The sequence below is a fragment of the Oryza glaberrima genome, chromosome 3 (genome assembly GCF_000147395.1).
Source record: "Oryza glaberrima chromosome 3, OglaRS2, whole genome shotgun sequence".
Classification (NCBI taxonomy): domain Eukaryota; kingdom Viridiplantae; phylum Streptophyta; class Magnoliopsida; order Poales; family Poaceae; genus Oryza; species Oryza glaberrima.
In genome coordinates this window covers 1,971,380-1,995,812 of record NC_068328.1, presented here as the reverse complement: position 1 = coordinate 1,995,812, position 24,433 = coordinate 1,971,380, and the positions used below count along the sequence as shown (strand labels likewise).

Genomic DNA, 24,433 nt, shown 5'->3' with positions numbered 1-24,433 from the left:
AACCTGATACCCCGGGCCCATATCACCGACAATATTGGTTATCTGGTACTCCCTCCTTCTCTAAATGTTTGACACCGTTGACTTTTTTAAACATGTTTGACCATTCGTTTTATTCAAAAACTTTTGTGATATGTGTAAAACTATATGTATACATAAAAGTATATTTAACAATAAATCAAATGATAGAAAAAGAATTAAGAATTAATTAAATTTTTTGAATAAGACGAACGGTCAAACATTTTTAAAAAAGTCAACGGCGTCAAATATTTTAGGATGGAGGCAGTACTAACCAGTAACCCCACATAGTACTGTGGGCAAGGGCAGAATTTATGTTTTTTATAAACACCAGTCAAAATATGTGAAAGTTTTGAGGTTTTACCAAAAGAAGATTCCGAGTGACATTTTAAATAGTTATTGAGAATACAAAGTTAAAATGATAAGATTTAGTCGAAATTCGATGAAAAAGTTATTTGTTGGGGATTGGGATCTACCACTCAACCCTCGGGAAGGATACTAGCGCGTGCTTATGGCTTTTGATGCACCCACCGTCTTTTTAAGTTTGTCATTTGATCCATCATTTTTATCGGCTATTTTCACAACTTATTAGCCAATAATATATTCAGCCATCTGATGGCATCTAAAGAAAATAGTGTAATTGTACATCAAACGTATAAAAACCATTAAGACTAAGAGCAAAATAAAAGTCCGTGAAAAGGATAAACCCCAAGACTTTTTCCGTGATCGTGGCACCCTCTGTCTGTGCCCTTGTCAATTTAATCTTTACTCGCAAAAAAATATCTAAAAAAAGGGTTTTTCAACGAGACTAAGTCCCTGCCATGTGGGACCAATCGCATGACGATATTCCCGCTCCCACAATCGCGTTGGCCGATTGGCCCCGTCTCCAAGAAAGAAAAGAAAAAAACATCAGAGAGAGAGAAGAAGCTTCATCTTCGCTGTCCACCGCAGCGGCGGCGGCTTTGCATAACCCGTGCAACCCGCGAGGCCGCCAACCCCCATCTCGTCTCGGCAACCCTACTCGCGCTTGCCCACCACGCGTCTCTCCCAAAATTCGCGGCCTCCTATATAACGCCGTCTCGATCTCTCTCTCTCCTCCTCCGCTTCGCAGACCAGCCAGCCATGCCTCCCCTCACGAGCGCCCTCCTCTCCCGCTCCTCCTCTACCCGCATCCCCGCCGCGGCGGCGGCGGCGGCGGCGATCTCGAATCCCGCGGGCGCCGCCGCGTCGTCGTCGTCGCCGTCACCGCCGCCTCCGAGCTCTCGCCCCAGGCCGGCGTCCCCCTTCGCGTCCGGCCTCGCTGGCCGCATCTTCGGCGGCCGCCGCGCCGCCGCGCGCTCCTCGTCGTCCGCCGCGGCCGTCTTCGAGCGGCGCTTCGCCTCGGCGGGTAAGGGGGGGGGGGGGGGGGGGGGCTAACGACCTGGTGGGTGGGGGATGGGATGGGGGCTGGCTGTATGTGATTATCTCTCTGATGGTTTATCTGCTTTTGTCTGTTTGTTTTGGGCAGCGGCGAAGAACTCGTACGATGAAATCCTGACGGGCCTCGCGAAGCCGGGAGGCGGAGCGGAGTTCGGGAAATACTACAGCCTGCCCGCGCTATCCGATCCGCGGATCGGTGAGTGTTTTGATGCCTTCCAGTATTGTTGGACGCCCCGATCCCCTATTTGGTGTTGGATGTGTGTTTTTTTTTTGTTTGATTGTTAGTTCGTGATGGTTGAATTGGGCATTCAACGAGGGGTTGACGCTTTCATCTCTTTCGGTCGGTCAATCGTTTGTGAAGATTTGAATTGGACGAATTGTTTGGTTTTGTTCGAGGGCTCTGATCTCCGGTTAGAGCGTAATGTGGTTGTGAAATTGGAGGTTTAGATGTGTTCAGACCAAGGAATTTTGATGCATTTGTGCTTTCCTTATATAGAATTTCCTTTGAAGGTTTTGATCTACCTCTGCTGCCGAATTATTAGAACAACGATGATTTGATCCATGTTTTGGTGGTTTTGATCAGAGCGACTCCCTTACTCGATAAGGATTCTTCTCGAGTCGGCTATCAGAAACTGTGATGAGTTCCAGGTCACCGGGAAGGACGTTGAGAAAATCCTGGACTGGGAGAACAGCGCACCAAAGCAAGTCGAAATCCCATTTAAGCCAGCCCGTGTCCTCCTCCAGGTACTAATCCTGGCACCGTCTCATGCATTTTGATCTACTTTGTTCGATTGCTGTTGATAGAATAATTGTGAGCTGGAAAAGTTTCAGTCAATAGCCTTTGATGACAGGAATATTGGAACTGTAGTTCCCACTTTCTTACGAACCTATCCTTTCAAGGAAGTGGAGTTGCACATGGCTTATCTTTTGTTCGTTTTTCTGATCTATGATTGCTACTGTATGTAATGTTGTTTAATGATAGATATGGAAACAACAAGGCAGAAGGTGCTGGTGGCTGTACAAAATTACCTGCATCTCCATATTATATTCTTATTCTAGACAACAATGAAAGTCAATCATTCTATTTTAGTCTGGCATGTGGCTAGTGATAGCTGGATATATTGCTTATTATTTATATCTGATGTCACATTTTCTGATGATGTGTCGATGCAAATGTGTTCTGCTTTCTCAGTTGTTGTAACTGAGTTGTTGAAGCTACCTTGATGATGACTCAGCCAGCTAACCTTTTACCTGATTTACACATTACAGGATTTCACTGGTGTTCCAGCAGTGGTTGATCTTGCGTGCATGAGGGATGCTATGAGCAAACTTGGCAGTGACCCAAACAAAATTAATCCTCTGGTGAGTCCATAGTCAAATGCATACAATTACAAAATTACTACCCTCTCATTGTGCAACTTATCCATCACCCATCGGTATGTTACCCTTGATACGTGATTTACAATAACCAAGCTTGTTTCATTTATTGTTAGTTGATACCCTACTTTGGACCTTTCCTGCTCTATTAAGCTGTGTATTTAAGCACGGTTCTGATCATCTCCTTACATGTAGCTATCTGTATATACGGATTACATTGGGCTACATGCATATGTGGTATAAATTGGAAAATGGTGCTTGTGCTTTTGCTGACATTACTGGATGTGCCTTTCTCCATTTATTTCGTTTGCAGGTACCTGTAGATCTTGTTATTGATCATTCAGTACAAGTTGATGTGGCAAGATCAGAAAATGCTGTTCAGGCAAATATGGAGCTAGAGTTCCATCGTAACAAGGAGAGGTTTGGATTTTTGAAATGGGGTTCAACTGCTTTCCGTAACATGCTTGTTGTTCCACCTGGATCTGGAATTGTGCATCAGGTATATCAAGAAACAATCATTCTGATATTTTTCTCAAATATTTCACCTTTGTTATATAACCACAGTAAACACTAACCACATGTTTTTTTTTGTTAGGTTAACCTTGAATATCTGGCCAGAGTTGTGTTTAACAATGGTGGGATCCTTTACCCTGATAGTGTTGTTGGAACAGACTCCCACACAACTATGATAGATGGTCTTGGTGTTGCTGGATGGGGAGTTGGTGGTATAGAGGCAGAAGCTGCAATGCTTGGCCAGGTGAAAAAAAATTCTATGGCTAATAAATTTTCATCTCTGATACTATGGTTGCAATGAATTACAGAGTTTGTATCAGGATGCTATTTTTCTCTTTAGCATAACAAAAGAAAAGGGTGGTTGGGTTTATTCGACTTCTACCTCTTTATCACACAACACACATTCAGCTTGCCACACGTTTTGTGTTTGGTCATGGCTCACCAAATTCTTATTCTTTGATTGTAAATTTTAACGTATGCCTGCATCAACATGTCATGCACCAAAACCCCAACAGTATGTAAATAAGCTTGAACCTTGGGGGGTGGCTGCTTCTGTCCATTTGATTGCCCACTTATGCCTATTTTCTGTTCTAAATGCGCTACTTTCTGCAGCCAATGAGCATGGTATTGCCAGGAGTTGTGGGCTTCAAGTTAACAGGGAAGCTGAGGAACGGTGTTACTGCTACAGATTTGGTTCTAACAGTAACTCAAATGCTTAGGAAACATGGCGTTGTCGGAAAATTTGTTGAATTTTACGGTATTCGCCTTGCATATCTTTAATACATGTCTCTTTCTTTTGATAGCAAGTCTAATGCTAGTTCTCAATTCCAGGGGGAGGCATGAGTGAATTATCACTGGCTGATAGGGCTACAATTGCAAACATGTCACCAGAATATGGTGCAACTATGGGTTTCTTCCCAGTTGATGGAAAGACATTGGACTACTTGAAGCTAACTGGCAGAAGTGATGACACTGTAAGTTATAGGCAGTTATCTTATTGGATTTGATCCTAAGTGTACTTGTATAGTTCTAATATATTTGTGAATTTAGGTGGCCATGATAGAGTCTTACCTGCGTGCCAATAAGATGTTCGTCGACTACAACCAGGTGATTTTCATATTATATCTGAAGAGCATATTATTTGGCAAATACTTTTTTTCTTTATTGATGCCCTTTTTCTTAATGTAGCCTGAAGCTGAAAGAGTGTACTCATCTTATCTGGAACTTAACTTGGAGGAGGTAGAGCCATGCTTGTCTGGACCAAAACGGTAATGTACTTGATTAATTCATAATCTTGGCACATGTTTAGCCACATTCAGTTATAAACTGAAGGACCCACTGCACAGGCCTCATGACCGAGTGACTTTGAAGAACATGAAATCAGATTGGCTGTCTTGCTTGGATAATGATGTAGGCTTCAAGGTAAAGATCTACTGTACAGATAACTACATAACTCTTCAACTGGTGTTGTTGTGATGTTCTGACTTTTGTTGTTTATTTGCTGATATTAAATGGCATTCCAAATCCTCATTTAAGTTGCTTAATCTTGGATCACATTTGGGATATATTCATACATTATGATAAACAAATTATTTTTTAGTGAAAGATGAACAAAATGGGGCCCCATATTTCTATGTTCTGATATTGCACAGAATACATCTCTGGTTTATACATTGTCCTGTTATCTTTTCCATTTTCATCCTATCCTCACTACGATCATTTTGCAGGGTTTTGCTGTCCCCAAAGAATCACAGGGTAAAGTTGCTGAGTTCTCTTTCCATGGGACACCAGCAAAGCTAAAGCATGGTGATGTTGTAATTGCTGCTATAACCAGTTGCACCAACACATCAAATCCTAATGTAATGCTGGGAGCTGCTTTAGTTGCCAAAAAGGCTTGTGAATTAGGCCTTGAGGTGAAGCCCTTTACCTTGTTTCCAGCTTGACATCCTTGTTTAATTTATCTCAAGTATGCATATGTGTTTTAAATAAACAAAAAAAATCATCTCTATCAGTTCATTTATGCTCGATATATTGTATTCCTATTGAGATGGATCAATCATTGTCCCTTATCATCCTATTCCATTTTCCTGTTATTGTCAATGAAATGTAATTGCAGTGAGTTATTTTGTTCTTCCTGAGTTCTGAAAAATGCAAGTACTACTTTAATATTTATTTTTATCATCAGGTCAAGCCATGGATTAAGACAAGTCTTGCACCTGGTTCTGGAGTTGTGAAGAAGTACTTGGACAAGAGGTAGGTGATTGTTCCTTGAATTCAAAATTTCTTGTTTTTGTCAGCCTTAGTTATTCTCACTTTGTATTTCCTTGCAGTGGTCTGCAGAAATATCTAGACCAGCTTGGCTTCCATATTGTAGGCTATGGTTGCACAACCTGCATAGGAAATTCTGGAGAACTTGATGAAACAGTATCTGCTGCAATTTCTGACAACGGTGAGTTTGACATCATTAGCTAAGAAAGTGTGTAAAGTTGAGAAGCTCGCTACTTACTTTTCTCTCTTACTTTTTAGATATTGTCGCTGCTGCCGTGTTATCTGGAAACAGAAATTTTGAAGGGCGTGTGCACGCATTAACCAGAGCAAATTATCTTGCCTCTCCTCCATTGGTTGTGGCCTATGCCCTTGCTGGCACGGTAAGATAACAGATTTTGTTTGACATATGCCTGTAATTTCAAACTAAACAGTTAAATTACTGTACTATTATAGCAATATACTCAAGAATCAAATCAAAGATGTGATTGGTAATATGTAAGCTAGCTTTTTATACATCAATGACTGCATGTCAAAAGTTCTGCCCATTTTCTAAACTGCCAGATATGCCACAGGTCAATATTGATTTTGAGAAAGAACCAATTGGCATCTCGAAAGATGGGAAGGAGGTTTACTTCAGGGACATCTGGCCTTCCACTGAAGAGATTGCTGAGGTTAGCACTGCAGTTTTGTCCGCTTCCCTTTTTTCATATAAATCTATACTTGCCTATTGAAAACATAGTGGATTCCATAAGTGCTTCATGCTGGTGCTTTTAATTTTGGTAGGTTGTTAAATCAAGTGTGCTACCTGACATGTTTAAGAGCACATACGAGGCAATAACCAAAGGAAATCCTATGTGGAATGAGCTGTCTGTATCAGCAAGCACTCTCTACCCATGGGACCCGACATCTACTTACATCCATGAGCCTCCTTATTTCAAGGATATGACAATGTCCCCTCCTGGCCCACGGCCTGTGAAGGATGCTTACTGTCTCCTGAACTTTGGTGACAGTATCACAACTGATCACATCTCACCTGCCGGAAGTATTCACCCTGACAGCCCTGCTGCTAGATATCTGAAGGAGCGTGGTGTTGAAAGGAAGGACTTCAACTCATATGGCAGTCGGCGAGGAAATGATGAGATCATGGCTAGGGGAACTTTTGCCAACATTCGCCTTGTGAACAAGTTCTTGAAGGGTGAGGTTGGCCCAAAAACCATCCATATTCCATCAGGGGAGAAGCTCTCTGTTTTCGACGCTGCTACGGTAATATACTTGCACTTAAAATCCAAATTTACATTTCATTTATGCAAATATATATTGTACTAATGCATTCTGAAATTTACTTATCCATTTTTATGTTCTTACCACAGAAATACAAGAATGAAGGACATGACACTATTATCCTGGCTGGTGCTGAGTACGGTAGTGGAAGCTCTCGGGATTGGGCTGCGAAGGGTCCAATGCTACAGGTAACTTCGATTCCATCACAATTTCTTCAGCAAAGGCCATTAATTTCTTACTAATGGGTGTACTTCGATTTGGTGATACAGGGAGTCAAGGCTGTGATTGCTAAGAGCTTTGAAAGGATTCACCGCAGCAACCTTGCTGGTATGGGTATCATTCCTCTATGCTTCAAGTCAGGGGAGGACGCCGACACCCTTGGATTGACTGGCCATGAGCGTTTCACGGTTCACCTCCCGGCCAATGTAAGTGACATCAAGCCTGGGCAAGATGTTACTGTGACGACTGATAATGGGAAGTCCTTCACTTGCACACTTCGATTTGACACTGAGGTATGATCATTCGTCATCAATGATTTCATTCGAGTGTTGGGTGCTGATTGTGTATGTTGCCGATGTTGATGAATTTGTTAATTATTTGTCCAGGTGGAGCTTGCGTACTACGACAATGGTGGCATTTTACCGTATGTCATCAGAAAGATCGCCGAGCAGTAGGATGAACGCTCAAGATGATTGCGATGAGGCGAATCGTAATTGTTGTAAACAGCTTGATTAGCGCAACCCCATTTTTTAGGAATACCTTTCAAATAACCTTCTGAGATATCCGCGAAGAACTCAGAAATTTTGTGAGCTACTACACTTGCAGTTGTACGCTGCCACGGGAAATGCGGCGCTAAATGACGCTATGTGAACATTAACATTTTCTCTTAAACACACGTTGCTAATAATTTTCCGGCATTTGCAACTGACGAAGTGACGAGTATACATGCTACTAGATATTCTTTTGTTTCATGTAGCACTTCGTCTTGAAGCTGTAGATTTATGTTTTGCCGTATTAACGTTGCACTCCATACCATTGAAAAACGACGAACGAACAAAATGGGAGTTCTCAAAAAAAAAGAAAAACGAGCAGAAGGGATTTTTATATGTTGTATCAGTATGACTGCCACAGTAATGCTGGCGTTGCGTAACGTAACGAGGAATTTCGGACACATATGGAGGAGATGGTGGTGTGTAAATAACAACTATTGCACATCACGAGGGGGGATGGAAATGATTTTCTATATGAACTTCACTTGCGAGATAATAAAAAGATCAATTCTGAGTAAAGCACGCAGAATAAGTTAGTCTCAACATTTCGTTTATGCTTATCATTACTATTTATTAGCAATAAAAATAAATTCACGAGTAGTATGTCCGTACTCCGTAGCAACTTAAAAAAATGTTGTAAAATAAAATGCGATAAAAAAACAAAAATCAACTTCGACGTTAAGTTTTAAAATTTAATTTTGGCTTATAAAATAATAAAAACAATTTTGTTAGTACCGTTGAGTAGGGGTGAAAACGTGTAACATCCTCAAATTTTAAACTAAAATTTGACCGCATCATGCTGGCTTTTGATTAAATTTGTTTGGTTCAAAAATCTATTTGATTTTTTTATTTAAAATTGGTTCAAGTATTAGAGCCCAACCAATTTACTCTAACTTATTCCCTTTATTCTAAACCCTAATGAATTTGAGCAATTTCTCTCAAATTCAAACCATAGATTGTTTCCTTAGCTTATCCCAATATTAGTGGAGATTTGCTATACTCTAAACCCTAGTGAAACCTTTCCAAACTCTTAGTTTGAATTCAAATCTTTTCTAGGGAAATATTCAAAAATTCTGATTTTTACTGTTCATTGCACTCAAGGTGCTCGACAAAATGCCTAGCCCAACTAGAGCAGCCCACCTTCAACCCAATCTTGTGCAAAGTCTAGGTTTGGTCCTAGGGGACCACAACCCACTCAAAAACCGTGGTTTAGTTGGCCTTCTCCTCCCCTTCGCGCGCGCTCTCTGGCAGCCGACCTTGCCGCGCGCTGAGCCGCCGCGCGTCGGTCTCAGGATCGATCGCGCGTGCCCGACCGCCTTGGCGCGCCGTCGTCCGTCCGACGCCCTTAGCCCACCGCCGCCGTACCAATCTCGACGACGACAAAGCCAGGACGACGACCGCCGCACGAAATCACCGCTTGACGCCGTGCGCACCCGTCCAAGCCGCCACCGAGTGCGATTTCGCTTCTACCCGGGGTGAATCGCGCCAATTCTTGCCGCACGGTTGGATTGGAGATAGACGGTGGTATCCCCTCTCACAATTCAAACCATTCACCCCCGAGCCGGCCGTTTTCACCCTCGCCGCCGCCGCGCGTCGCGCTCGGATTGGCGCCAACACGTCGCCAGCCGATTCCAACCGCGGTCAAGTCAATCCTTCGCCGGTAAGTATTCGAACGTGGCCTCCCGCCACTCAAATCGATCTTGCCCGCCCTCTCTCAGCCTCTGCCACCTTTGCCTCATCCAAATCCCGAGCTCATCCATGGCGATGACGGTGCCCGAGCTCATCCGCTCCTCCTAGCCCTATAAATAGGACCCCAATCCCTTCCCTGTCCATCATCGATCATCAACAACCATAGCCCCACAACCCCGAAGCTCTGCTTCACCAATCCATCTCATCAACCACCCTCGCCCGTCGGTCGAACACCTTGTGCGCGATCGACTCCACCCCTCTCCATCCATCTTCCGCCCTAAATAACCCTTAGAACACCTATATCATACCATGTTCTAGTATACTAAGCCCTAACCAAAGCCCTGCGTCGAGTTTTACCTCGCCGCACCAAGCCGAGCACCGCCGCCCCCGCGCTGCTCTGTTCTTCGCCACCGCGAAGTTTTTCCGGCCGCAATCTGTCGTTTCAACCGATCTCGGTGAGTTCTTCCGTTTCAACCATTTACATACTACCTAGATTCCATTTTAGCAATCCCTTTGCACTATCATGTCACCCTCTGAGCTGCCGACGTGAGCACGGCCGCCGCCTATGGAGGCGCTCGTCGGCAATATGTTCCGCACCTTGCCAAAGGTTGGCAAGCTGCCGGAATCCCTCTAGATACCCCGTAGATGCTCTAGAACCCCTCCCCTAACCATGTCTAACTCTCATCACTCCGGTCGCCATCACAACCTAACCGTGCCACCACCGCCGCCCTAGCCGCTAGGCCGTCCACGCATCAAATTAACTCCTCCGCCGCCGCTCGCCGTCGCCGGAGATCCCTAGCTCCCTCCCCTCCTCGGCCGCAACCACTTTCTCCCTCTAGCGCTGCCGCAATCGCCAACCCTAGCACCGCCGGCTTGAAATGGGGAACGGCTGGAGGTAGAAGAAGAGAAGAGAGAGAGAGAGACTGACAGATGGGACCCACACACAGTACCATTTCACTTTTATTCAATTTTCAAACTTTAGAAGCCCATATCTTTTAAAATATAGATCCAATTTCAGTGAAACTTGGACCAATATTCTTCTAAAATCATCCTCTATCTATTGGGCCCCCTTTTTTTTTTTTTGCTATTTTTGCATTTTATTTAAACTCCTTTTTGAATTTGAATTTTATATGTCTAACCCTAGGTCTTGAGGATTCCTCTGACACTCTAGATAATATCAATCAATCTCAGGACATCGAGCAAGGCAAGTTACCATATACCTGTTGATCATTTAAGCCTATATTTTACAAATTATTTATTTATTTATAGCCTTCTATTCAATATTCTATTTTCTATGCATAAATTAATCATAGAAACCCAGATAATTTAGTATTGCTTATTTTGCTTACAATCTGGTTAAAATACCCTATACTTAGATTGGGACAATACGTAAGATTTGGATGATTTCCGGGTGGCTAGTATTGTCTCAATCGAAATAAGTTTTACCAGGTACTTATGTCGAATGAACGGGTACGACCACAGTTTCTAGAATGGGGACAGACCTAGATATTATGTTAATTAGCAATATGGCACCTCTGTATAGTGGTTCTTATTTTTAAGTCCTCGCGCAGAAGGCAACTATAGCCGCAAAGGGCAACTTTAACCATTACCATGTACAGGTAAATGGTTTGTGATACTCGAGTATAAACTATATGGTATATTTCTAAACCCTGATCGAGATGACGTGGTGTCATACGATCAGTTCCCCTTAAATACCTCGGGAACGCCAGAACTCCTCTTGCTGCTGTTAACATTACGTTCAGAGCATATGAGGATATAAGTTCATGGAACATGTGCCATAATTGTTATTGACTTAATACTGGGCCATGACTAAAGCCGATGATTATCAGCAAGTCGTGGACTGCGGGTAAAGCGTACGTCTGCTGTAGTAGAATATCTTTGAAACTATTCGAATAGCTGTACTCATGGAGTTGAGTACCGGGACTCATATGGTACCCTGGTTAGAAATCTAAAGTTTATATGTTTTATAAATTCTGCTATAACTTTTCCAGATTGTCCAATACCGCTTTTTGCAAAGAACCCTATTATATGTCAATGCATAACATATTTCCATGATAATTTGCTGAGTATTGTGAATACTCATCCTTGCTCTTATAACCCCTTTTTCATATCTGGGTCAAGAGGAGGACCCTTATAACTATTACTACGAAGACCCCGATAATTTAGAAAATCCCTAAAGGTTATACCTCACTAGTCAGAATGTATAGAAACTTCCGCTGTATATTAATCAGCTTAGGTGAGTACCTATTATAATAAAACCCTTAGTATTGTAAGACTTTAACGTATGAAATGAAGAACCAGTTATATTGTATGTATCAATTTTTACTGATTCAGGGATTGATACATTAATCTCAGTCGGATCCAAGTTGTTAGTTTTGGGCTCCGACAAAACGGTACGGAAACTTTCTGGATTTCGGACCTATTTTTGAAAACGGAATCTACCGGCCAGAATTTTTCGGAAATGGAAACGAATTCGTAAGTATTTTATCGGAAACGAAATCGAATATGATAAGGGCAGATTTCGTCGGAACTCAGAATCCGTTGGAAACTTTTCGGAAGTTTTCTCGGAATTTCTGGAAATTTTGTGATTGAAATACCTTAGATTCTTTTTTTAAGCACTAAATAGTGAATACGTACCATGGTGTTTGGCTATTAATTTTTTTTAGAATATTTGTTATGCAAATATGAAATTACATAAGAATATATTTTTTTCTTGCATTGGGATTTATTAACAGCATTACTCTTAAATATAGATAATTTATTTTATAGATTGTGTTTTGTAATATACCGTTGAGACTTTACAATTAGAATTATACGATTGTGTTTTATGGTGAATTGCTGACCACTAAGACTTGAGAATTAGATTTATCAGTTTGTGGAGTTTTTTATTCCGATAAATTTTCGTTATCATATCCGCGCCGGTTCGTTTTCGGTTTCGATAATATTCGGTTTCGTTTTCATATCCGGGGTTTTCAATTCCGAATTCGATTCCCAAAAAATATGAAAACAGAAACGATAAATGTGATTTTACCGTTTTCATCCCTACCGTTGAGTGCATTCCAACAATTTTACCGAAGCAATTTTGAGCTACATCGTCTGGTAGGCCGGAAATTGGTAGGGTTCGAGACCCAGAGAGAAATACGCCACGACGAGGGTGGGATTCCATTCGGCTTGGCCAGGGAAGTGGAACGCACCAGGGAGTCGGACTAGCGAGCGGCGCGTTTGTCTCGGTGGAGGTGCGGTGGAATTGAACCCCTCTTTCACCAACTATTCGTAGCCGCGGAATCAAACCGACTTGGGGTTGGGGCTCGCAAATTCGCGGAATCCATGGCGGCGATGGGGCAGGAGGACGACGACGTCGACCACTACGAGGTGCTCTGCCTCCCCTCCGGCGAGGAGGGCGCGGGGCTCTCCCTCGAGCAGATCGAGAAGGCGTACCGGACGCAGTCGCGGCTGCGCCACCCGGACAAGCGCCCCGACGACCCCAACGCCACCGCCGACTTCCAGCGCCTCGCGAGCTCCTACAACTTCCTCCGGGACGAGTCCCTCCGCCGCCAGTTCGACGCACGCCTTCGCGGCCGGCGCGAGGCGGCCGCCCGCGCCGCCGCCTCCGGCGTCAAGCGGCGGAAGGCCGTGTCCGACCTAGAGGAGCGCGAGCGCGCCGCCGCCACGGGCCAGGCCGTCGATGCCGCCGAGGCCGCTAGGCGCGAGGACAAGCGGAAGGCCGCCGACGTCAAGCGCGAGCTCGAGGAGTTCTTCGCTGCCAAGCAATCGGCCTCTTCAAGCACTCCTCCCGCTTCGGTAAGGATCCGAACCTCTTTCTCTATCTAATGTCGAAACTATTACATGGAATCGTTTTGATTGGATTTAATTGTTTCCTCGGGTAGGATTTATATCACCATCGGTTAGGGTTAGAAATTTGGGGAATTGTTGCGTTCTGGAATTCTGGATGCTGTTGTCTCGTGAATTGCCACCATGTGATGTTGGGGAATTGCTGCGTTCTAGTAATCTGCACGGTGGTAGATACTGCAAATTAAGCACACGATATTCTAGCATACTGCTCTTTTTTTTCTTTGGAGGAATGAGCACTTGAGCAGGTAGTGATTCCAAGTATATTGTACAAACAGTACTTCTAGATTATTGCATAGGAAGGACTGTGAATACTATATGTAAGTCGCATCCTACAAAGGATGTTTCTTCTAGGTTACTGTCAAGGTAACACCAAAGAGAAACATTGATTGTAAGTATATCAAAGGGGACTCATGAAGGTGGAACATCACTGATAGACTGTTTGTAGAATTGAGTTTTGGGTTCACATATTGCTAACAAATATGACCAGCAAAATTATTTCATTAGCTAAGATTATTGAGCATGAAGTGAATTTCTCTTATCTGGTTCAAACACCATAGCTTCCTCCCATGCCTCCTCTTTTATGATCAAAATACACTTGGAGTAACTTTCTAAGCCTATGCTGGCTGGTCTTATAAACTCATGCGTTGGTAGCAGTTAACAGAACTAGCTTTTACAAGTCATTTTTTTTTTGTCTAGGCACCTGGAGCCCCACAAGATGCACCAAAAACAGACAAGGGTAAGATTTTGAAGGTTTCATGGGAAGGAGGTGCAGATTATTATAATGCTGCAAAGCTGGAGGAGATCTTTAAGCAATTTGGTGGAGTTGAAGATGTTGTTATCAAAACAAGGAAATCAAGGAGTAGGGGATCAGCAATTGTTGTCATGGCTTCCAAGGAGGCTGCAGTAAGTCCAGTTTCTCTACTCCTTTTTCAGGCTTTGTTTGCCATTGTAATGGGGGTATGATAGTCTTGCTTTATTTTATTTTATTGAGAAAGAGAGGTGACCTCTCCCATTTCATTGAGGAAACGTCACTGAAGTCTTTACAGCGACCCACACCGACATCATCTTACAGATTTTTGCTTAGCAACTCCATGCGACGCCATCCCCCCTTGCTGCTATTAAGCAACCAGAACAGCCTAACAACATAGACTAAAAGAACAAAGGTTCCAAAAGACATTACAATTTACAAGCCATCTAAAAATAGATGAACCAACTATTGATGGTCAGGGAAAGAGCTTCAACCCTCTTCACTTGGTCTCCATCCGTGTGAGTTGTAAACTTGCAAATTGATGTGTTATTGTGTAACAGCACATGCGAGGTTAAATTTAGTAGGCCGCTGTTCAAAATAGATTTATCTGATTTACAATATTGAATAAGAGAATTTGTATTGCTTTTTTTTTTCATAATATCTTTAAAAATAAGTACAGAATAGTAACTGTGGATGCCTTAGTCATGAAAATTTTCCCGGTTGACCTTGAGGAAATAGTTTTGGTGTGCATCTGTCAACCACAGTAGTTATCCTTTTTTACTTTGGTCTCGACAATATCTCGTCTGACAGAAAACCAAAGACACTAGGATTTTCACTCTGTATGGCAGAACTCTCAGCCGTGTACTACGTCTTCTAGAAGTTGAGGCAACTAATGGGTCTTAACAATCACATAGAAGTGAATCATGGTTTTGATTTGCAGCAAGATAAGTGTTCATACTCATAAGCAATTTTTATGAGGTGCAAGCCTGCGTTTTAACATGTGACTTGTGGGTTGCTTTCTTTCTTATGGTTTAACATTAATGCCATTTGGTTTGTTTTTATATCATGCTCGGGATCTTTACCAACCTGTATCTCCTTTTTTCACTACCTGTTCTATGTTACATTTGACAATGCCTCTAACAAATACTAATTGCTCTTTTGACAGCTATCAGCATTACAAAACCATTCTGTGTACAATGTTTTCTCTGTCCCATTGATTGTTGCTCCTGTTCAAGAATCGGGTGGTGTTCCAACAAGGTCAACTCATACACCTGAAACGAGGCCAAGCAACCTTGGTGGAACTGGATTCAATGATTTGGAAGCATCAGTATTCCGTAAACTTCAAGAGGTAATTTTGTACGAGTTTAGCACTGTTACTTTTGTCAAGAAGGATCTACATTGGTGTAGATTTACATTTCTCATGGTGTAACTAGGTAGGTACTACATATGCATGTTGTTTTGCACAGTTGGTTAATGAATAACGAGGAATCCGTTTCTAAAATTTTATTGAGCTTCTTTTACATTGTAGTTCTGCAATTTGTGTTAGATGGCATTTGCCTCATAGAATGTGTTATGTTGGAACTAACAAATGCCTTGTTATTTTGCAGGCTCAGAAAAGGAAGCAAAACGGCTAGTTAGGCGTTTAGTTGAAGCGTCAGCAGGACGTTTCCTGCTAAAGAACAACTGAGAATAGCTGGGAGACTTACGTCAGAAATTTGAACAATTTTGTAGTTGGGGGCGATCTTGTTGATAATCTTTCTCATGCGGATGGTGATGCCAGTTTTCAGGCATTCACTACCATGTATGTTGTTCCAATAGACTATAACGTCAGATTTTTAACTGTATACTTCAATATTTGGTTTGGGATAAAAGTGATATACAAACATGTAGGTTTATCTTGTGCGATTCTCCACGTTCCTGTCGAAATTCAACTGATTGACATAATATTCATACGAAATTCTTCCTTTCTAAGGTCATGTTTAGATTCCAACTTTTTTCTTCAAACTCCTAACTTTTTCGTCACATCGAACTTTCATACACACATAAACTTTCAACTTTTCCGTTACATCGTTCCAATTTCTTCGAACTTTCAATTTTGGTGTGGAACTAAATACAGCCTAAACTGAGCTGCCACATTTTGAATCCTAGAATAATCGAGGTTGGTTCATTTGAAATTTTGAACTGACCTGAAACGATGGCAAATTGCCACGACACGTTACTTCTCTCCTCTCCTCTCCCTGGTCGGATAAACCTCTGAAACAGCTACAGAGAAATATCCCGCTACAACCCCGTCCCCTCCGCCTCGCCCCACCCCCACCCCGGCCATGGCCACGCCGCTCGTCCTCGCGGCCCGGCCGGCTCGCGCCACCACCCCCACCGCCTGCGCCTCCCAGAACCTCATCCCCGCCACCTCCAAGGAGCCCCCACCCAGGCTGCCGCCGAAGCGCGGCAGCTCCAAGTCCCTCGTCGTCTCCCTCGCCGCCGAGGGCCGCATGGACGAGGCCGTCGAGGCCCTCGCCGCCGTCAGGGGCCCCGACGCGTTCCTCCACAACGTCATGATCCGCGGCTTCGCCGACGCGGGCCTCCCCGCCGGCGCTCTCGCGGCCTACCGCGGCATGCTCGAGGACGGCGCGCGCCCCGACCGCTTCACCTTCCCCGTCGCCGTCAAGTGCTGCGCGCGCCTCGGGGGTCTCGACGAGGGCCGCGCGGCGCACGGCATGGTGATCAAGCTTGGCCTGGAGCACGACGTCTACACCTGCAACTCGCTCGTCGCGTTCTACGCCAAGCTTGGCCTCGTCGAGGACGCCGAAAGGGTGTTCGACGGAATGCCGGTTAGGGACATCGTCACGTGGAACACAATGGTGGACGGGTATGTGTCGAATGGGCTGGGGTCACTAGCACTGGCTTGCTTCCAGGAGATGCATGATGCGCTAGAAGTGCAACATGACAGCGTTGGGATCATAGCCGCTCTCGCGGCTTGCTGCTTGGAATTTTCATCGATGCAAGGGAAAGAGATCCATGGCTATGTGATCAGGCACGGGCTGGAGCAGGATATCAAGGTGGGTACTTCGCTTCTGGACATGTACTGCAAATGTGGCGAAGTTGCTTATGCTAGGAGCGTGTTTGCAACGATGCCGCTGAGGACCGTAGTGACATGGAACTGCATGATTGGTGGGTATGCGCTGAATGAACGGCCTGATGAGGCATTTGATTGCTTCATGCAAATGAGGGCAGAGGGCCTCCAGGTTGAGGTGGTCACCGCTATCAATTTGCTGGCTGCCTGTGCTCAAACTGAAAGTTCACTGTATGGAAGGAGTGTTCATGGTTATGTAGTTCGGAGACAGTTTCTTCCACATGTGGTGCTTGAGACTGCTCTTCTTGAGATGTATGGTAAAGTTGGCAAAGTGGAATCATCTGAAAAGATATTTGGTAAGATAGCAAACAAAACTCTGGTCTCATGGAACAATATGATTGCTGCCTACATGTACAAGGAGATGTATACAGAAGCCATTACACTATTCCTAGAGTTACTGAATCAACCTCTTTATCCTGATTATTTCACCATGTCAACAGTAGTACCAGCATTCGTCTTGCTGGGATCGCTGAGGCACTGCAGGCAAATTCACAGTTACATCATCGGGTTAGGTTATGCAGAAAACACTCTCATTATGAACGCAGTTCTGCATATGTACGCAAGGAGTGGTGATGTGGTGGCCTCGAGGGAGATATTTGACAAAATGGTGTCAAAGGATGTCATCTCTTGGAACACAATGATCATGGGCTATGCAATTCATGGCCAGGGAAAGACTGCACTGGAAATGTTTGATGAGATGAAATATAATGGTCTACAACCAAATGAGAGTACCTTTGTCTCCGTGTTGACTGCTTGTAGTGTATCAGGTTTGGTGGATGAAGGATGGATGCACTTCAATCTAATGCTACAAGAGTATGGCATGATCCCACAGATTGAGCACTATGGATGCATGACCGATCTTCTGGGTCGAGAAGGTGATCTTAGAGAGGTGCTACAGTTTATTGAAAGCATGCCGATAGATCCAACATCCAGGGTTTGGGGTTCCCTACTTACAGCAAGCAGGAACCAGAATGACATAGATATAGCTGAGTACGCAGCAGAGAGGATTTTCCAACTGGAACATGACAACACAGGCTGCTACATTGTTCTATCTTCGATGTATGCTGATGCTGGGAGATGGGAGGATGTTGAGAGGGTGAGATTGCTGATGAAAGAGAAGGGGTTGCGAAGAACAGAACCAATAAGCCTTGTTGAGCTTCATAGCACGGCGTGTAGCTTTGCCAATGGGGATATGTCTCACTCGCAGAGCAGGACGATTCATGAAGTGTCCGATATTCTGTCTAGAAAGATTGAAGAAACAGATGACACAAGGAATCAGTCTTATCCCGTCCCTGTTGCAACAAGGACAACCACAATGCCTAATAAGCATAGTGTTAGGCTGGCTGTTGTCTTCGGTCTGATATCATCTGAGATTGGATCCCCTATTCTTGTCAAGAAGAATGTGCGTATATGCAACCACTGTCATCATGCATTGAAGTTGATATCAAGATATTCAGGACGGAGGATTGTTGTCGGTGACTCAAAGATCTATCATGAATTCTCTGATGGCTCTTGTTGCTGTGGTGACTACTGGTGAATGGATATCACTGTTTCAGTATTTGACAATGTTCTTCACACCTTCGGCAACACCAATGGAACGCCTGAATGAATAGGTGTTGTGGCAAAATATCATCATAAAGTCACAGCTTAGATGAACCATCGAGTATGAGTCCAAATGCTACAGCTGTATCAATTTTCGGGGGGCACATAGACGAGAAATCAATTCCCAGGTACTGGTACAGTGTTACTCCGGTAGCAGCGGCTCAAAGTGAAAGGGTGAATATGCACACTGGACAGGAACCTCCTCTTAATACTGTAACACATTGATATGATGTACAAAGTCCATTCTTTTCGAGTGAAGATTCTGAATCACATAGCTCCATGTACCACACATCATTCAACAATGAAATTTAACAGAAAACTACTTTCATTTGCAATTCTTAACAAAACAGAATTTAGAGATTTAGAAGAACATTTGCTTGACACAAGGCCAAGTTTTACTCGTTTTCATACAAACTTCAGAACAAAATTAAGCATATGAAACGCATCGAAACGGCATGTAGCCGCACTTCAGCTATGCTCCGCCGCGGCGCTTGGCCTCCTCTGCCTCGACCATGCGGCGGGACGCCTCGGCGAGCCGGTCGAGCGCCTGCTGCACGGCGTCGCGGCCGCCGATGAGGAGCCGCGCCACCACCTCCGGGTCGCGCTCGCCGCGGGCCTCCTCGAACTCCCGCCGCGCGTTGGCGCGCAGCACCTCGCGCCACGGGACGCCGCGGTCGTCGGGCCACTCGAACAGCCGCGTGACCCGGAGGATGTCCCGGTACAGCCCCAGCGCCTCCCGCCGCGAGCTCGTCAGCCGGCGGCGCGCCTCGGCGTCCGCCGCGTCTCCGTCGAGCGCCCCGGAAGAGGAGGAGGGGGACTTCTTGGCGAGGTGGCGGTCGAGCAGCTCGTCGATGGTGTCGGGCCCCTCGTGGATGGATCGGACCGGCGGCCGCCGCCTCAACACGGCCACGCCGCGGAGGAGGGAGGAGGAGGCGCGTGCTGCGACGGCCATGGCTGGGTTATTCTTCCCCTCGTCCCGTCTATTTACCGTTGCGTTGCTCCTGAGTTGGGTATTTGGGTGAGATCCCCAATTCTTGACCTGGTTGGGTCGGTATCCAGCCGATGGGCACCGTGCCACCGTGCTACTAGTATGTGGCAAACCGGAGACTGGATTTACCAAGAAATTGCGTTGATTTACAAAGAAACCACACCATAATTCTCATCGGTTTCATCATCCCATAGTACTACTACCACAATTTATTTATTTGCAACAACGGCGAACCAAGATCACAATGGAATACGTTTTACATGTCCTACTTGTAACACCGAACGCTACTACGATGTTGATGTACAAGGTTTCATCTCATCTGTACGGTGCGGTAGCCGGAGGATTGGCCACGGTGACGGCCTTGGTCTTGATCCGGTACCTCGGCCGGCGAGGGATGACCTGGCTGGGGCCCATCCCGAACTGGCCGGTGCCGTCCATGGCCGGCGGCCCGTCGTCGTAGACGTAGCCGAGGAGGCGGCCGCAGGCGTCGCAGCTGATGCGGGTGCGCTTCCGCTGGATCCCCCAGTAGTTGAGCGTCTCGAAGAAGGGGCGGATCTTGTCCTCCGGCGCGAACCGCAGCCGCGACTCGTCCACCCACGAGAAGGAGAGCGTCCCCTTGTTGCCGGCCTCGAAGTAGACACCCTCCGGGTATAGCTGCGCCGCCGTCAGGTTCAGGTCCGCCCCGCACTCCGCGCACCGGTACGTCGCCGCCGCCGCCGATGAGGACGCCATACCGCCGCGCCACCCGAGCACGGAGATCTTCTGCGTGGTCGCAACGATGGATCTGCGTAGTTCAGTGTAATTTTGTCCAATTTAGGGACGATGATTTCTAGGGAGGACACGGCACCGGAAGCGAAGCCGCGTTGGACTGGAATTTCTTGCTACGACCATGAGAAGGTTCTTCTATGGTGAGAAGTCAAAGCCAAGACGCCATGTTTTTTCGAGTTTCGCAATGGTTTCACGACGGAATACGGTGCGGCCCATTCAGGCCCAGTTTGTTTTGGATCGCCCGGCCCATTAGCCGTTGCTTCCTCTCTCTCCGCTCCGTGTTCTACGTGATTTCTCAACAATCAATCCGAATTTTGGAAGCAGAGTTGTTACGAATTGTATCGGCAAACACATATCATGTGTATCATGTGATCATCAGAGTATATACATAACAAGTAACAAAATCTGCAGGTTTGCACGTCTCGTGTGTAGTACGACGATAAGCTAATGGGATATGGATCCAAAACACGCAGAGCCATGCGATTGCGATGCGAGCCCGTCAAAACTTGTTGCTGGAAAGGAGGGAGAAGGCGTTGCATTCTCCCGAGAAAAATGAAGGATATGAACTCGGAATATTCTCGCGTCACCCGCGTATACATAGCAACCAACCACCTGTTCCATCTCTCTGTAGCTCACTCCCTCGCCGCCATTTAAGAGGCAGGAAGGTGTTTGTGTGTGAGAGAGAGAGAGAGCCTTTGACCGCCGGAGCAGCAGCGTCACCGCCATGGCGGGCGATCAGATGCACGTGCTCTCCGCGCTGGACAGCGCCAAGACGCAGTGGTACCACTTCACCGCCATCGTCATCGCCGGCATGGGCTTCTTCACCGACGCCTACGACCTCTTCTGCATCTCCCTCGTCACCAAGCTCATCGGCCGCGTCTACTACACCGCCGACGGCGCGTCCAAGCCGGGCAGCCTGCCGCCCAACGTCTCGGCGGCCGTGAACGGCGTCGCCTTCGTCGGCACGCTCACGGGGCAGCTCTTCTTCGGGTGGCTCGGCGACAGGGTCGGCCGGAAGAGCGTCTACGGCATGACGCTGCTCTTGATGATCATTTGCTCCGTCGCGTCGGGGCTGTCGTTCGGGGACACGCCGACGAGCGTCATGGCCACGCTCTGCTTCTTCCGCTTCTGGCTCGGCTTCGGCATCGGCGGCGACTACCCGCTCAGCGCCACCATCATGTCGGAGTACGCGAACAAGCGGACGCGCGGGGCGTTCATCGCCGCCGTGTTCGCGATGCAGGGGTTCGGGATCCTCGCCGGCGGCGCGGTGGCGATCGGGATCACCGCGATCTTCAGGAGCCGGTTCCCCGCGCCGCCGTTCGCCGCCGACCCGGCGGCGTCCACCCCGCCCCAAGCCGACTACGTGTGGCGGCTCATCCTCATGTTCGGCGCGCTTCCCGCGGCGCTCACCTTCTACTGGCGGATGAGGATGCCGGAGACGGCGCGGTACACCGCCATCGTCGCCAAGAACGCGGAGCGCGCCGCGGCCGACATGTCCAAGGTGCTCCAGGTGAAGATCACGGCGGAGCAGGCGGAGATGGCCTCGCCGGTGGACAAGCCCTTCACCAGCAAGCCCTTCGGCCTCTTCTCCGGCGAGTTCGCGCGGCGCCACGGGTTCCACCTCCTGGGCACGACGTCGACGTGGCTCCTCCTGGACATCGCCTACTACTCCCAGAACCTGTTCCAGAAGGACATCTTCAGCGCCATCGGGTGGATCCCGGAGGCGAAGACGATGAGCGCGCTGGACGAGCTGTACCACATCGCGCGCGCGCAGACGCTGATCGCGCTGTGCGGGACGGTGCCGGGCTACTGGTTCACGGTGGCGCTGATCGACGTGGTCGGGCGGTTCAAGATCCAGGCGGCGGGGTTCTTCATGATGACGGCGTTCATGCTGGCGCTGGCGGTGCCGTACGACCACTGGACGGCGGCGGGGAACCAGATCGGGTTCGTGGTGCTGTACGCGCTCACCTTCTTCTTCTCCAACTTCGGGCCGAACGCGACGACGTTCATCGTGCCGGCGGAGATATACCCGGCGAGGCTGCGCGCGACGTGCCACGGGATATCGGCGGCGTCGGGGAAGGTGGGCGCGATCGTCGGGTCGTTCGGGTTCCTGTACCTGGCGCAGAGCCCCGACCCGGCCAAGGCGGCGGCGCACGGCTACCCGCCGGGCATCGGCGTCCGCAACTCGCTCTTCGCACTCGCCGGCTGCAGCTTGCTCGGCTTCCTCCTCACCTTCCTTGTGCCGGAGCCCAAGGGCAAGTCGCTCGAGGAGATGTCACGGGAGAACGAGGTCGGCCAGCCGTGATCCACCCGTTAATTCCACCGCCGTCCGTCTGCATGCAAGATCCATGCATATGCATGGTTAGTCCACTAGAGATTTTTGTTCTCTTTTTTCTAGAATCCATTGGAACGCATATATTCTTTTTTTTTCTAGAATCCATTAGAGGCTGGATGATGAAATAATGGCCGCCAATTAATTGTTGACGACAATGTAGTTTAGCATTAGGTGAGTTTTTCATATAATGGAACTATCATTAGAGTTCATGCTGATTCTGTTTCGGCACGAGGGATCCTCGCGTCGTTCCTTTTTTTCTGTTGATTGTGATGATCAAGAGCGATCTCTCCTCCAAAAAACAAAACAGAATGCATCTCTCTATAATCAAAAGGAAAAGATATTTGGTAGTAACAAGTACTTCGTAACAACTCACTTGACAGGCCTGGAGAAAGCCCCACACTGCCCCAGGCCCAACACGGGGCTTCTATTCGGGCCGGCCTCGCCCAACTCCACACCAGGCCCAACTGCCGCGTTTCCTTGACACCGACACTGCATGGCACAGTGACACCTGCTACCATGTCTCAGAAGGGAGCAGAGCCGTTTTTTTGGAAGGGGAGAGCGGTTCAGTTTAACCTGTTCTTGGCTTTTGGCGATGATCATGATCACCAACAGGAAGAGAATTCTTTTTCCCTCCAGCGACATGTTACACGCAGTTCTGGTTCCTTGGCTCCCATCTGGAGCTTCATTTCCAACCACTTTAACAATTTTGTTAATTTTGCGGTCATGCAACATTTTACTGAATATGGATTGAGATTTAGTAGTAGGCTTTTGATATTATATTTGTTTCATGTAAACAACGTTGGTGTTTCTATGTTACTTTATGTGTGATACTGTGATGTCTCGGCTTGAGTGCTCCACTCCACCTTGGCACAAATTCTCCAGTTTTCCTGTACCACACGGGACACAACGCTCGATCTGGTGGGTTAACAGCGAGGTCAGATCAATTGAGCTGGAGCTAGGAGTAGAAAGCTAGAAGAAACACGTCACGCAATGCCAATGCGCCATCGCTAACTCCGCTGCTCAATTTGTTCAAGCACCAGTACTGCATCCAGCAAAAAGGATCCCCAATATATTGTGTGGCCCATGTAGGGCAAGAGTGCCATATGGTCATAGTATATATGGATGGAGTTGCTGTAACTAACATCGCACAGTGTCACATATTAATATTCAGATAGTGATGTAGTAGACTGTTATGAGAATAAGAAGCAATTCTTAGGGAGGTCCTACAAAATATTTATGAAACGCTGCTTTCGTATAAGACTTGGATAGTTGGACGTTACACTAACAGTGTCACTGCGACTGAACATTGATGTGTTTTTTTTTTTTCTGCGGATACTGTATCTCAATAGACCACGGTTGCCACCACTTGGACCTTCTTTTTTTGTTGCGCTGGCACTGATTTGATAGGTGCTAATAATGCAGTAATGATAGTAAAGAGTTTGTGATGGAGATGAATCGTATCGCAGTCGCACGAACAGGGACCATTTTGGACCACTGTTAACCAATGAAACGAGAATAGCAGCCGGGAAAAAATATGGTTGTGCTAAAACTGCACGCATCGTTAGGAAAGTTTGAAGTTTGTGTATAGAAAAGTTTGGATGTGATGGAAAGTTGGAAGTTTGTATATAGAAAAGTTTTGATGTAATGTGATGCA

At 46.4% G+C, this 24,433-nt stretch overlaps 6 protein-coding genes across 6 annotated transcripts; 4 read left to right on the top strand and 2 right to left on the bottom strand.

The window, feature by feature from the left end:
- The first annotated feature begins 1,012 nt into the window (after positions 1-1,012).
- On the top strand, positions 1,013-7,805 carry LOC127766855 (aconitate hydratase, cytoplasmic-like). The gene is made up of 20 exons (XM_052292015.1): positions 1,013-1,402; positions 1,523-1,630; positions 2,018-2,178; positions 2,704-2,796; positions 3,125-3,310; positions 3,407-3,568; positions 3,937-4,081; positions 4,156-4,298; positions 4,375-4,431; positions 4,513-4,592; positions 4,671-4,746; positions 5,052-5,237; positions 5,510-5,577; positions 5,655-5,773; positions 5,851-5,972; positions 6,165-6,263; positions 6,376-6,855; positions 6,963-7,061; positions 7,143-7,385; positions 7,479-7,805. The coding sequence occupies exons 1-20, from the start codon at positions 1,138-1,140 to the stop codon at positions 7,545-7,547; spliced, it is 2,961 nt and encodes a 986-aa protein (XP_052147975.1). The 5' UTR covers positions 1,013-1,137; the 3' UTR covers positions 7,548-7,805.
- Positions 7,806-12,505: 4,700 nt separating this feature from the next.
- LOC127767666 (pre-mRNA-splicing factor cwf23) lies at positions 12,506-15,855 on the top strand. Its single transcript, XM_052293077.1, has 4 exons — positions 12,506-13,154; positions 13,902-14,108; positions 15,119-15,301; positions 15,561-15,855. The coding sequence occupies exons 1-4, from the start codon at positions 12,681-12,683 to the stop codon at positions 15,585-15,587; spliced, it is 891 nt and encodes a 296-aa protein (XP_052149037.1). The 5' UTR covers positions 12,506-12,680; the 3' UTR covers positions 15,588-15,855.
- A 398-nt stretch (positions 15,856-16,253) lies between these two features.
- LOC127767663 (pentatricopeptide repeat-containing protein At4g35130, chloroplastic) lies at positions 16,254-18,857 on the top strand. Its single transcript, XM_052293073.1, has one exon. The coding sequence runs from the start codon at positions 16,278-16,280 to the stop codon at positions 18,621-18,623; it is 2,346 nt and encodes a 781-aa protein (XP_052149033.1). The 5' UTR covers positions 16,254-16,277; the 3' UTR covers positions 18,624-18,857.
- Positions 18,858-18,990: 133 nt separating this feature from the next.
- Positions 18,991-19,673, bottom strand: LOC127767667 (uncharacterized). The gene has a single exon (XM_052293078.1). It carries the CDS (start codon positions 19,638-19,640, stop codon positions 19,161-19,163), a length of 480 nt encoding a protein of 159 aa, XP_052149038.1. The 5' UTR covers positions 19,641-19,673; the 3' UTR covers positions 18,991-19,160.
- Positions 19,674-19,854: 181 nt separating this feature from the next.
- Positions 19,855-20,589, bottom strand: LOC127767668 (uncharacterized). Its single transcript, XM_052293079.1, has one exon. The coding sequence runs from the start codon at positions 20,406-20,408 to the stop codon at positions 19,992-19,994; it is 417 nt and encodes a 138-aa protein (XP_052149039.1). The 5' UTR covers positions 20,409-20,589; the 3' UTR covers positions 19,855-19,991.
- Positions 20,590-21,069: 480 nt separating this feature from the next.
- Positions 21,070-22,988, top strand: LOC127767664 (probable inorganic phosphate transporter 1-7). Its single transcript, XM_052293074.1, has one exon. The coding sequence runs from the start codon at positions 21,169-21,171 to the stop codon at positions 22,747-22,749; it is 1,581 nt and encodes a 526-aa protein (XP_052149034.1). The 5' UTR covers positions 21,070-21,168; the 3' UTR covers positions 22,750-22,988.
- Positions 22,989-24,433: the final 1,445 nt, after the last annotated feature.

Excerpts from the sequence above, each read along its gene's own strand:
- LOC127767668 (XM_052293079.1), bottom strand. The coding sequence starts at position 20,408 with ATGGCGTCCTCATCGGCGGCGGCGGCGACGTACCGGTGCGCGGAGTGC.
- LOC127767663 (XM_052293073.1), top strand. The coding sequence starts at position 16,278 with ATGGCCACGCCGCTCGTCCTCGCGGCCCGGCCGGCTCGCGCCACCACC.
- LOC127767667 (XM_052293078.1), bottom strand. The coding sequence starts at position 19,640 with ATGGCCGTCGCAGCACGCGCCTCCTCCTCCCTCCTCCGCGGCGTGGCC.
- LOC127766855 (XM_052292015.1), top strand. The coding sequence starts at position 1,138 with ATGCCTCCCCTCACGAGCGCCCTCCTCTCCCGCTCCTCCTCTACCCGC. Across the intron at positions 4,593-4,670 it reads TGCTTGTCTGGACCAAAACG|GCCTCATGACCGAGTGACTT; the intron begins GTAATGTACTTG and ends CCCACTGCACAG. Across the intron at positions 5,238-5,509 it reads CTTGTGAATTAGGCCTTGAG|GTCAAGCCATGGATTAAGAC; the intron begins GTGAAGCCCTTT and ends TTTTATCATCAG.
- LOC127767664 (XM_052293074.1), top strand. The coding sequence starts at position 21,169 with ATGGCGGGCGATCAGATGCACGTGCTCTCCGCGCTGGACAGCGCCAAG.
- LOC127767666 (XM_052293077.1), top strand. The coding sequence starts at position 12,681 with ATGGCGGCGATGGGGCAGGAGGACGACGACGTCGACCACTACGAGGTG. Across the intron at positions 14,109-15,118 it reads TGGCTTCCAAGGAGGCTGCA|CTATCAGCATTACAAAACCA; the intron begins GTAAGTCCAGTT and ends CTCTTTTGACAG. Across the intron at positions 15,302-15,560 it reads TATTCCGTAAACTTCAAGAG|GCTCAGAAAAGGAAGCAAAA; the intron begins GTAATTTTGTAC and ends GTTATTTTGCAG.